General features: G+C 38.7%; 1 protein-coding gene across 2 annotated transcripts in view; it reads left to right on the forward strand.

Moving 5' to 3' along the window:
• The window catches only part of polrmt (polymerase (RNA) mitochondrial (DNA directed)), a 78,755-nt gene that overhangs the window by 40,069 nt on the left and 25,223 nt on the right, over positions 1 to 13,463 (forward strand). For both annotated transcript variants that reach the window (XM_041791976.1, XM_041791977.1), the window contains 3 exons: positions 206 to 385; positions 1,467 to 1,553; positions 3,832 to 3,945. In XM_041791976.1, the coding sequence (XP_041647910.1) occupies positions 206 to 385; positions 1,467 to 1,553; positions 3,832 to 3,945 (381 nt within the window). The remainder of the gene's footprint in view (positions 1 to 205; positions 386 to 1,466; positions 1,554 to 3,831; positions 3,946 to 13,463) is intronic.

Here is a 13,463-nt window from a genome sequence, read left to right on the forward strand (position 1 = left end):
AGGAGTCATTAAGTGATGAGTCAAATTAGCAGGAAAATTGATTTGAGGCACTTTATTTTTCTCTGATTAAAGTAACAATATTTGGCATCAGCAGATAGATAATGACATGAGTCAGAACAATGATAAAGTGTCTTATTGGTGTTTTGCATTAAAGTATTTCATGTACTTCGTGTAACAATCTGACTACTGTCCACATGTGATTTAGGTGGAAGAGTTCCGAGCACGGGATGCAGAACAAGGTCTGAAGATTGCCCAGGTCCTGGAGGGCTTCATCAGCAGGAAGGTGGTCAAACAGACTGTGATGACTGTGGTGTACGGGGTCACACGCTACGGGGGGCGCCTCCAGATAGAGAAAAGACTGAGGGAGATTGATGAGTTCCCTAAGGTACAGTAGTGGTGGAAGATGGTGGATGAAGGTTTCCCTCGCTGAGTTGTTTTTAGCGTTGTAACAGGGTGGTTTGACAGAGTGGCCTTTCAGAGCAGGATCTCCTCTTTATGGAGCTCCCCTTACACCTTCCTCTCAGGCTATACATTTCCACACACACATTAATCATTGGCAGACTCCTAATGAAGTACATGATCTATACTGTAGTGTATTCTCTTTCGTTTCTTTTGCTCCCTTGTCTCTTGTATGTGCATAAAGACATTTATCACACTGCTGAGACTGACTAGATACGATTCCAGCTCAGTTGATTGCTCAGAATTTAAGCACCCTTGACCTTGACATTAAGTGTCTTTAAACCTGTTTTTAGTTGTGTTTATTTGTATATTATCCTTTAGCAGAGAAATAAGATATTGCAAGATTGTATTAGTGAGTCCATGAGTGTAATCCAACAATAGGTGTACCCAGTATCCAGAGCACAGTCATTATGAATCTATTTTTAGCTCAAACCCCCTGCACTTAGAATTGGTTGAGCTTAAATGGTTGTTTGATAAGCACACCCATTCTGTGGAATGACTCCATTGCAGGAGAATAAAAGCATTTAATCTTCTCACAGTGCTGTAGCTCTTATTATCTGCCCCATAGCCGTATAGTTCCTTACAATAGTTGGACTTAATCTCATTGTCTGTATAGACTGGTTTGGTATGATCCTGCTGTCACTGTATCTACCATCTCACTGCCAGAAGATTGTGTTAAATGACTTCTGCAATAATATCCCTAATTGTTTAAGCAGGGAATTAGGGAGGAGTGTAATTGTGAATGATTACTGAGGGGATGGATGGGGGATGAGACAGCTTCTAGCAAGGAGATCTTATCGCCATAATAAATGAGAAAATCACCCTTCTTATTCAGTACTGAGACTTAAATCAGTAGCATTTGTATTCTTTTTTTATTCTTTAGGATAAACACTTTATATAAAAAAACCCTATACCGTTTTGTTTTTATGTAGAAATACTGCGTGAAAAATACATGTAACAGTGTGAAATAATAATAAAACATGCTGTGTCATGTTTTGTTTTTACAGGACTATATATGGGATGCATCTCATTACCTGGTCCGTTTGGTGTTCAGTGGCTTGAAAGAGATGTTCACAGGGACCAGAGAGATCCAGGTAAGTCATTTCACCCTCTGAAAGTAAGATATGTACGGACATGGATTCTAACTAAAGGGCAGACAGTCTGTGGAACTATTTGTGTATCCTTCAGCAATTGGTACAAAATAAGACATGTTGTGTTACCTTTTGGCTCTGCTTCCTTGCTATTTCTATTTTCCTGCATTTCCTGTCATTTGTGGTAGCTTCTCCAGAATTTTTAAGTACAATGCAATCTGGTTTGAACTATGGGGTTGGGACCCCCAGGGGGTCGCAAGACACTGAGAGAGGGTCGTGAGATGACTTCTGAAAAACAAAAAATATTTATAAAAATGGTTTGAAATTGTACATTTGGCCCATTCTGTAAAAATCAAATACTTAAATTTGTTCGGTTGGAATAAAAATATGGTCATTTGGTGACCAGTTTGCACATGACTATTCTTGAGTGTGCATTGCTGTGTTCAACTGTATCTCAACACATCTACGGGCAATTTAGAGACAGCAATTTATCCATCAGGCATGTCTTTGGGACTATGGGTGGAGGCTGGAGTACCCGGACCCCACACATTCATGGGGACAACAGGTAACTACGTAACATGAGCTCGACAGGTAGTCACTATCGCTGTTAACTATCAGTGGAGCTAAGAAGAGCAAAAGAAATCTATTCCACCAGAAACAGCTTTCAGCATGGCTCTTTGCTCTTCTTAATAAAGAAAATGCACTACGGCTACATCCAAGCTAAAAAACATTTCTTTTAGAAACTTTGTAAGATGGTTCTTGCTGCTACAGATGCTGCTACAGATATATAATCAGGCCAGCCCATATGCTTTTCAAGATTACCATCAAGTCTAAGTGCAATTTGATATACAGTAGATTTAACTCACCCAGTTTAGCTAAGACTTATATCAAATAAAGCATAAATAAATACTAAAATTCTCTTAACAAAAAAACTCTTGTGATATTGAATTTAATCCTTTATTTCTCTTCAAAAGAATAACAAATAAATAGCTAAATGTGAGATAATCAGATTATAAAATAGAATTTTAATAGCTCCAACTTTCCTATTCTATTCCTTTTCTACCCATTTTTTCCACTAAACAGGACAGACTTGTTTACTCCTATTTCAGGTTATTGACTTGCTACTACTACCTACTAGGATGTTTTTTATTTCTTATTAATGACTATTTACTTCACTATTACCCCAGCAACAGCACCCATTCATCACACAGACTCCATTTATAGATCGAGGCTGTGCAGCTGGCAGGGGATTGTACATTATCTCCATAGGCAGAGAGGAGTCTGGCGAACAAATAGAAACACCTCCCACTGCAAGTGTGTGTGTCCTCTGGGAAGGTGTGGGGACGACCCAGTCTGAGATGAAAAATCTCCCTCCTTATCGTACCTCGGTGCTGACCCGCTGCTCTTGTGCGTGCGTGTCTGTTTGTTTGTGCGTTGGTGCCCTTTAAATAGGTCACATCCTCTTAGATTGAGCAGAAGAGAGTGAAGTATGATTGAGAGGGAGGAAGCTAATCAATCTGCAGCGCTGTCATCCCTGACCTCTCTTCTTTCTTTGATTCCAAGTTATTCAGTCAGCACTGATGTTCTCTCTCATCCTGTCTCTTATCAATATATTGATTGATCAGTCACTCTTTCCAGCTATCTTGTTAGTTAATCTTTCACTCCTCTTTCTGTTATCTTCATTTTATTGTACCTGGGGGAAAAAACAGTGAATGTGATGATAAATGGAGCAGCTTTGGGCCAGACAGCTTTTTCAACTTGCTGGGACATATTTATCTTTACTACAGCTCTCTGTGTTCCTGCATGTGTGAGGAAGCTCTGGTGGGACTTTACAGACCTTCTATTCTTGGAGATAAACTGTGCCAGACTCATGCAAACATCGCTGTTGCTCTTGCAATTTTTAGAGAGCGCAACAACTCCTCACCTGTTCATCTTCAAGTTTGCAACAATTGTTTGCCACTCCAGGAAGCAGAACAGCAGACCTAAATGTAGAGATCATCTGTTAATACAAGGGAGAAAATGTTCCTGTTTTCTGATTGTTGTTCCAAATACACCTTGGTGTCTTTATATTCATATCCTGATGTTATTGAATCCTCCTATCATGAAAACATACAATTTTAATCACTACTCCATTCCTGCTCACTGATTATAGCTTGATTGCGCTGTTTTCACGCACATTTTACACATTACATTGTTGATTTGCTGTGCATACATTTCTGAGTTTAGATTTCTACCCAGTCTGTACCCCCGCTTCACCTCTGCTGGTGCCGTTGTGTTGCAGGATTGGCTGACGGAAAGTGCCACGCTCATCTCCAAGTCTGGCCACACTGTGGAGTGGGTGACACCCCTGGGTTTACCCGTCATTCAGCCCTATCACCGTACACGCACCCATGTGGTAAGTCTTATCCTAAGCTGAGATGGCAACATGTCATTTCCAAATCTAGTCTCAAATCTTCTGGCCAAGCTAAAGTCAGGTCCCAAGTCTTTTGAGACCTGACTTGAGAAACACCAGAGAGCCAAAAACGACTATGTCATTTGCAAGAGGGACAGAATCAGCATACTCCAAAGCACAAGAACCCAGGCATCAGTTGTTGTATGCAGAGTCTCTTCCATTTCAATGCTGAAGCTTGTAACTCCTTCAGAGTAGTCATGGGTGTCTTGGTGCCTCTCTCACTAGTCTCCTTCTTGCACGGTCACTCAGTTTGTGAGGACATCCTGATCGAAGCAGATTTACACGTACTATATTCTGTCCACTTCTTGATGGATTTAACTGAACTCAGGGAGATGTTCTGTACCTTGGATATTTTTGGGGAAATTTGTGTGTATCCATGCCCTGACTTTTACTTTTCAATAACCTCTTCTCTGAGTTGTTTGGAGTGTTCTTTTGTCTTCATGATGTAATGGTAGCCAGGAATACTGATTTACAGTGACTGGACTTTCCAGACACTGATGTGTTGATACTATAGTCACTTGAGACACATACACTGCACTCAGGTGATCCGCATTACACTAATCCTGATACTACTAGCACCAATTTGCTGGACCTCTGTTGAATTAGAACCGTCACTTTAAAGAGGGTGAATAATTATTCAGTCACTTATTTTACGATATATATTTTTGTTCAATTGACAATACTTTGTAGAAATTTGTTTTCACTTTGAAATTAAAGAAGACTTTTTGTTTTTTTGTTTTTTTTTGTCAAAAAAGCCAAATTATATTGACAATGATTGATTTATAAAAATAATAAAAGGGAAAAACATTCAAGAGGATGAATACTTTTCATAGGCACTGTATTAGCTTAAAAGGTTAATTATAGGTATCAGCAAATATGAACATTTCTGCCAATATATTCAAAAAGCTGTAAATGGTGGCTGTAACTTAGTGGAGGTTTAGACAGGGCCAACAGATCTATGTCCGCTTAAGTCTTTTTCTTTATTCATCCTCATTCCTCACACTTTATAGTGTGTTTTAAGAACTATAATCTGTTAAATTCTTCATACTTAAACTTTAAAGAGCATGTTTTAAGGACAGAAGCCTTTGGTCTGAACTACATTTAAATATCAGTATCAGCTTAAACATATTTGTAAATATCGGCATATCGAATATCAGCAAAAATCCAACATTGTGCATCCCTAAGTGTGAGTTTGCACTCAGGTCGTGTTATTTGACAAAAAAAATTATAAAAAGATCTAGGTAAAGTTTACTTTTTGGAAACACTTGATATGACCTTAGTGATATTTCTCATATAGACAGCAGCCTGATGAAAGGAAGAACGTTTCTGAAGCTCCCTCAGGTCTGCCTGCGGTTTATAACACATTTTTCTGGCTACGGTAGTTGATATAATCCAAAAAACTCAATGCTTCCTGCAGTTAGGCCGGATTGGGTTGAAATGGACTTCACCAAAGTGTGAATTAAAACAAATCAAGACCCACTTTTCTAAGCACTTTCGGTCTGGTTGTTTGTTTTGCACCAGAGTTCAGCAGTCAACTTTTTCACACCAGTGCAAATGAGGCAGACTAACTCGGCATATGCACTCAAGTTCATTTTAAATGCGCTGAACAGGTTAGAGTGAAACCTGAAGACCTGAGTCTCTATCCCTGATCCAAAGAGGTGTGGTGGTTCTCTTGAAGTCTGTGTAATTGAGGATGGCTAGTTTTAAATGTGAGGAACTAATCTGCTTTATGTTAGCTGTTAGACTGGTAAGTTTTTGTGTGTTTTTCACATAATTTCTTAGCAGTGTTAAAGAAAATGTATGCGTGCTGTTTCTTTTCTCACTTGATAAAAAATGTATTTAAAAGAAGCTGTAGAATTTTTATTCAAAGCTCCCCACCTCTTCTTGGTAATGACAGTTTCATACTGCTCTTGATGGACAGCTCAGACAATAACCAGCTCTCCTTAATTTTTCTGCATTTCAGGAATTCAGCTGCTGACCTTTCTGAAGTTCCCCTCATATATCTTCACCTGTTTGTCTTGCTCTTCTGCGCTCTTTGTCTCACCCTTCATAACACTGTCAATAGCCCCTGAAACTGACCTTTTCACAGCACCCACTGTATACGTTTTTAACTCACATTAGTACGAAGATAAACAGAATTCATTAATCTCATATGACACAGGGGCTAACAATAGAACCCCCTGTGCATGCCAGCGAAGTGCTGCTGCAACATGGTAAAGATTAAGATCAAGATTTTCCTTTATTCTTATTTTTATATGAACAAGGGTCATTACTTTAAATATGTCATTATTACCACACAATGTAATTTCAAATGATTTGGTCTCATGAGACTTTGATTGAATTTCTGATGAAATACATAATATATGAGAATGGCCAGTTAGCTGTGAGACAAAGGTTTTAAGTTGGAGTTATAAGTATGAGTCAGATTAAAACTAAAGGCAAGATCATCTGGAACAGCGATTCACATAAGGGCTCTCAACTGAAAGAAAACTTTAAATCTCGTTAAAACTTAGTGTTTTATCCAGTCATAACAGGCTGCTGTCCTCACACAGCAAACCCACAAATTTTACTTCTAGTGTTGTCTGCCAAGTCTACACAGGCATTTGATTGAATTAGTGCCACAACAGATAAATTTGATTTGACATTTTTCAACCATTTGTATCCTCCTCTTGGCTCAGATTTGAGCATAACTGGATGCTATTATTACTCACCTGCCTACCAAGGTTTTCAAAGAGGTTTCAGGATTTTTACATTAGAAATTGAAGATGACTTTTCTGGTTGTTAAGGATGCAGGATGTTGGATTTTTGCAGCTATCTGACATGCCGCCATTTGCAAATGTATTTAGGCAGATACTCATATTGGCTAACCTGACATGCCAGATAGATTTTTTTCACACATCCATCTCGTAAACCTCTCATAGACAGCTTTTGGGAAAGAGGAGAGCCTTTGAAAAAAACTGGGAGGGTAATTGGATGAATTTTGTGTCTGTCACATCTTTACGGGCCAAGGGCGACTGTAGACATGTTAGCACATGACTTTTAAAAGAAAACAACTCGCTGCTGTTCTTTGTTCTTCTTTTAACGAAGAAATGTCACCAAGTTCTGATAAAACTGACGCTTTAGCAGCATCCAGGCTAATCTCTTCCACCATAATTGCATCAGCCTCTTATTGCTGTTTGCTTACGTTACGACTCCGCCTCACCAAAAGTACTGCCCCTCGTTGCTGATTGGGCCTGTCACTTTCTAACCGGGCCCAAACTGTTCAGATGGGAGTTTTGCAAGATGGATTCGCCATCAAGAAACAAGGAAATGGGCGTATCCATCTGTTTTGCAAGGTTAGATATAGACACAAATATTTATATGTGTAGTTCAGACCAAAAATGTCAGTCCTGAACATGGTATTTAAAGTTTAAGTATCAACAAAGAAACAAACTTTTACTTAAAGTTTGAAGATAAATCCTGGTGAGAGGCCGTTTGAAATCGAGGTTTTTGGCACGGGCAGCTCACAGGCTTTTCATCTCAATGGCGCTTTCTGATACAATAAAGGATAAAAAGGTAGATTCTTTGCAGATGGCGTCACACAGCAGTGGAGAACATCCCTTGGGGTCAAGAAGTGATTTCTACATAGAGATACCACGTACCAGGCCATGTTTTGAGCTGTTTATGACTATGCCAAGTATACAAAGTGCAGAAAATAAAAACACTCTTAATTTTTAGGCTATCTTCTTTTCACAAAAGCAGTGAAATATTCAGGAAAAAAATGATAAAAAGGTTTCAAAACTCAGAGAAACTGCAGCAGGCAGGAATTTTAAAAGCCTCCATATTAAGCCTGGATGAGTAGTGTCACAAAAAGTGGTTTGGTTTGTTTCAGTACAGATTTGTCACATTTACCCTTTAAAGCCTGATACCTGAAATAAAAGGCAGAAAATTCTTCATTTTGGAACTGAGGTATTTATGAAACCTTTTACCAAAAGCCCAAAAAAGAAAAATTGTCATAAAATTTCCCTTTTCTTTAAGTATCACATTGTGATTGATGCATTAGGCAACTGTGGCAATTGATAATCAGCTTAATGTTAAAAGGGCTCAGCTAACCTCTGAGTGTAATACAAGACTCCTCTTGTCTCCCTTTATCTGGCTAGATGATATTGATCGCCTCCATGCCAGGTCAATCCCTTTAACAGTGGTAAAAAATATTTTTTTTAAAGTGCAGGGATCGAATTCAAAGTATGTAGACATTTTCTGATGATAAGTTCAGCATACAGATCCATTTAGAGCTGTTAAGTACAAACTTCCCTCCATTCCCTTCATTTATTATGGCTGTCCCCAACTTCCTGACCCCTACCAGACATGCTGGATCATGTGATTGCAAACAACATAAAAGAAATCGAAGTACAGGAAGGAATCACTGATTCTACCAAAAATAACAGATAATTAAGCTTTTGTATTGTTTTTTCCCATATGTCTTCAAATGGAGTTATCTTTGCTCTTTTCAGTGGATATCAACTTTTCCTTTTTTCAAAAAATAAAATAATTTTTTTTCCCTGTATTTTAGTGAATGTAGGTATGTATTTACAAGGTTTTGAAACATTTTTTAAAAATAAAATAAATTTAATTGAAGAAAAAAAACAACATATACACAACCATCCTTTTATTCATGCCTGACTTATCTGCAAGGGAAACCCAACCCTCTAAACCACCTGAAACAGTTTTTTCTTGTCTCATACTGGTTGTTTATAGGACAGCTGACCTATCATGAAGCGTTGGTGCTGCGTGTGTTGTAAGTGGAATTTCGCAGCTGTTCTTTCCAAGTCTTAGTGGGTTCGGTGTAAGAGTGTACTACTGATGGTGTAGTGTGATTACTGTGGGAGACCCAACTTTAATGGAGCTCAACAACGTAATTGCATTTGTCTGTCACTATGGAGATCCTGACCACAGAGCACCATTCAGATAACATGTCAGTGTGCCAGCACATCTGCAGATAACAAACTTGTTTGTGCATAGAAAGAAAGGGTCTGTTTATGTCTTTGTGACTGTGCATTCATGTTTTCTAAAAAGATGAGACACTGTGTGAAATGGCAATATAAACAGAATACGATGATTTGTAAAACCTTGAAAATAGCTTGAAAAAAGTATATCAAATGATGAGTTGGAGATATTTGTTATTTTTGGGGTTGTATGAGCTAATTTTAGCTTCTTAAATCCTTAACCTCATAGCCTAATTGAAAGAAGGAGACTGATGTATAGCGTATGCCAAGCACAGGCAGACATCTAGCTCATAGGCTAGCGCTGCATGATGCCTGCTCTTTTAGGATTACATCAAGCAGAGGGTTGGCTTAGAGGGGCAGCAACACCTCACAAGCTCATGCAAGAGGGCGATGGTGACAGATGGTTGGTCCCCTTTGGATGAAACTCTCTCTGCTGCTAAAGTAAAGTGTGTTCCCTCGGTTTGATCAGCTTTTTTTAAATGTCCAGCCGGGGCCAGGAAGCTGATTAGCCTGTGCTTTTTTTCAAAGGCTTGGAGGGTAATAAATGAATAAATGTGGCAGTGACCTCATGGATGAATGAGGTATTAGCTTACATTTCACAGATAACTTTCTTCATCCCCAGCTATAATTCTCTAATCCAGCATCATTGCGCAACAAAAATGAAACTAACTTGCAGAAAGGTCACCTTTTCCTGCATAGCTGGATTAAATTCAATCTCCCAGTCTCCTCTCAGCCTCTTAAATCCAAGGCCACACTGTTTCTGGGGGTCATTAGTAATTAGACTCTTGATAGAACAGGACAATGAAGAGCAAGATAAACAATAAGGGGAGGAAAAGTAGTTCAATACCATCACATTATCAGACAAGACTGTGTGTTTGCAGGTTATGCAAGTCTTTGTGTTTTAATTCAGTTTGCATACAGGGATAAGAGCAAATGTCCACCTGTGCATTTGAATATTTTTTGTTGCTGAAGGGAGACGGTAAAATTAAAGTGGGGGGGAGTAGCTGTATGTAACATGAACATACATCAGAGAGGTTGCTTTACAGGATTGGGCGATACTAATCGGATCAGAGGTCACTCTGGCTCATTCCTTGTTTATTTTTCATTCAACCCTCCAGGAAAGGTTACAGTGAAATCTTGTTCTCAGCGGGGGGTGACACAAGGGAGCCGTGTGGATTTGTGAGTTTATAGTGTGACTGAAAGCTCATGATCTATTGTCCTCTATGCATAAAAAAATCTGTTTTTTAGTGGAAATTTCCCAAGACACTTAAACGTTGTGCATAATTTACTACGAGTACAGAACTAAACATGGAGCACAGTCCTTGTGTGGCAGTATTTCAATGGCTCTACTGTCACCTCTAATAAATTGCTTGATATGAAATGTTAGAAGCACTCGAGTTTATGCCATTGTATATTATATCTATATTCTGTATACAAATATATCTATAGAGCTACTAAATATGCGATTTTTGCCAATATGCCAATATTTTCAAAGTAGTGTTAGCCAATACTGATATCAATAGCAATATTTAAAGTAGCTCAAACCTAAAACTCAAGTATTTACAGCCTCTGCTAGTACTCACATTGGACTTAGGTCAGATGCAAAAAGATTGAATTATTTGACCAGCTGTCAGCAAAGAGGAAAGCCCATTGAAGCAGTGACTTTCTTCAGGACTAGAAACAATATTCCCCCTACTTATAATAGCAGGTCTTGTCTTGCAGCTGATTGGTCATCTATTCAGTGCTTCATTTTGTCCTTTCCACTGGGTCTAAGCATTTCAATGTTGGAGGTTTCTTCTTGTTTGATGGTTGCTTCATAGGTAGATTATATGTCTCATCCTATATGTGCTGAAGTGGAAGGGAACGACATTTTCGGAATACAACTTCTGTTCCCTCAAGGAGAGAAATAAGATGTGGAATTAGGTTGACCAACTACACAGCTGGGCTGAATGAAGAGCTTCTTTCCAACCAAAGGAAATCTGAAGAGGATGGGGGATAATATGCACAATTTAAGGGCATTAAGATCTTACAGAATGCTAATATCTCAGTAACAAGCCCAGTGAACTATATCAACCCTCCCCCAGAACTACAAATGAAGACCTGGAAAAATGTGACGTCGACATTTATTAAACAAAAAAATTTCTGCAGTCCATGCATTCATGTAGTGTAAAAGTACTTTGAGTGGTCAGAAAAGTGTGTGTATGTACAGTCTGTTTACTATTTTGTTTCATGGAGGTGCTTTTCTATTTCTGGCCTCCTCTCAATCTGCTGCATGCTTCGTCTGTCTGCCTTACTTTTCCCCTGGTCTAAATGTAGGATAGCAGCAGTCTTAAAGGGGTTCTTGGGGCCTTTACAACCAGAAGGAGTCTGGTTTTCATTCTAATTCTGGGGAACTATGTATCTCTAAATGTCGGAGTGATGCCCTCCATGCCCCCTTTTGCCTTGGAATAGAAGTGAGACGTTCCCGGGGGGTAGAATGGGGTTTCGTTGATCTTGCAGAATCTTATGGCATTTTGGGGATGAATTAATAAATGCAGTTTGAGTTTCAAGGACAGCCCCAAGTGGTAGAAAAAGAAAGTTTGGTAGAAGAAAGTGAGTCTGAAAAAGGTCAGCTGAAGTATGGCGAGACTCATGGGCATGTGTGACTATGAGACTGCAGCTGTCTCGATCTGTCTTCGAGGGAAGAAAAGGTAGACGGCCAGGTGACCTAGAACATTGAAGAAAGGAAGTGTAGGCGGTGTAACCCTAACAACTGGAGTAAGACATATTTTAATGCAGTAGTTGGGCGTACATAAGCTTACTGATTGCGGATGTATCCATGACCAAGTGCTGTAGCCCACAGAAGCATATTCTCAAAGACACACAGCAGGGTTAACCAAGGTTCCATCCATCACAGCCTCCAGGTTTAGTTAGGTCCTGTACACAAATCATACTCTTATGCATTATAATGAAGAGGGATACAGTGCACAGTAGTGACCTCTTTTACAGTATGGCAGTCCATTACTCAAACCAGACATAACTACATAACTTCCATTTCTTTCACCTCTCACCTTTCTACGTCCCATCTTCTCCTTTACCCTCCTCTAGCAGCATTACAGCATCAACATTAGGACACATAGAGGAGATGATGGACAGATTCTCCCTCCTAGAGCAATGATGGATGAGATAGCAGCCATGGAAGAAACTAATGGGGTTTTACTACTCCATCCTTCTATTTTTAAAACCATGTCTCCGTAATTGTCTAATCCAGTCATTCATCATCTTAAAGCTTTTGACTTGAATCACCAAACACCATGAGCTTGGCCTTCACATTTGTCCATGTGGACACCCACCCATTTTATCACTGGATAACCTGGCTTTGTATGCATGTGCCTTATAATTTCAGCAATAAACAGGGCTGCCAGAAAGCCCTTTTGTTTCTTTTTACAACAGTCAAAAGGACATGCCATGGGAGCTAAAACCTTTTAATTTAATAAGAAACATATGTTTACTTCATGTCATATAACTTGAAGGTCAAGCCTTTTCTTTAATACAAGTAGACAGAGTAAACCTTATAAAATTAGAAACCTATATAGCCTAGATAATAAACTAACTTACTTAATGGCAATTTCTTTTTTTAGGGATACAGAAGAATTTCTTCACAACTGCAAACTGTGTATTAAAAGCAAACTGTATGTTTTCCACAGAAATGTAAAATATTTTAAAGATAGTTCTGCAAATTTAATATGTAACATGATTTAGAAGCTTTGAAAACAATTTGTATCCATTGTTATATTCCTACAATCCCAATTTAAAAAAGTCGGGGCACTGGGTGAATGTGAATAAAAACATAACGCAATGATTTGCAGATCTCATAAACCCATATTTTAACTACAATAGAACAAAACATAGTAGATGTTGAAACTGGGACATTTTACCATTTCATGAAAAATATTAGCTCATTTTGAATTTAATGGCAGCAACATACCTCAAAAAAGTAGGGACGGGGCAACAAAAGGCTGGAATAGTAGGTGTTACCAATAAAAAAACAGTTGGAGGAGCATTTTGCAACTAATCAGGCTAGCAACAAGTCAGTAACATGACTAGGTATAAAAGGAGCATTTAAGAGAGGTAAAGTCTCTCAGAAGTAAAGATGGGCAGAGGTTCAGCAGCCTGCAAAAACATCTATCTGAAAGTTGTGGAAAAATTTCTTTAAAATGTTCCTCAGTATAAAATTGCAAAATCTTTAAATATTCCTCTATCTATCAAGAGAATCAGAGAATCTGGAGAAATCTTTGTGGTCAAGGACCAAAGGTGATTGGGTGATGGATGCTGGTGATCTTCGGGCCCTCAGTCGGTACTGCATTAAAAAAAGGCATAATTATACTTGAAATCACTGCATGACCTTAGCAACACTTCCAAAAACCTGTGTCTTTCAACACACAGGACATCTGATATGTTGCTTATGTTCTATTATGAATTTATAAAAATCTGTAA

This window comes from Cheilinus undulatus, linkage group 7 (genome assembly GCF_018320785.1).
Source record: "Cheilinus undulatus linkage group 7, ASM1832078v1, whole genome shotgun sequence".
Classification (NCBI taxonomy): domain Eukaryota; kingdom Metazoa; phylum Chordata; class Actinopteri; order Labriformes; family Labridae; genus Cheilinus; species Cheilinus undulatus.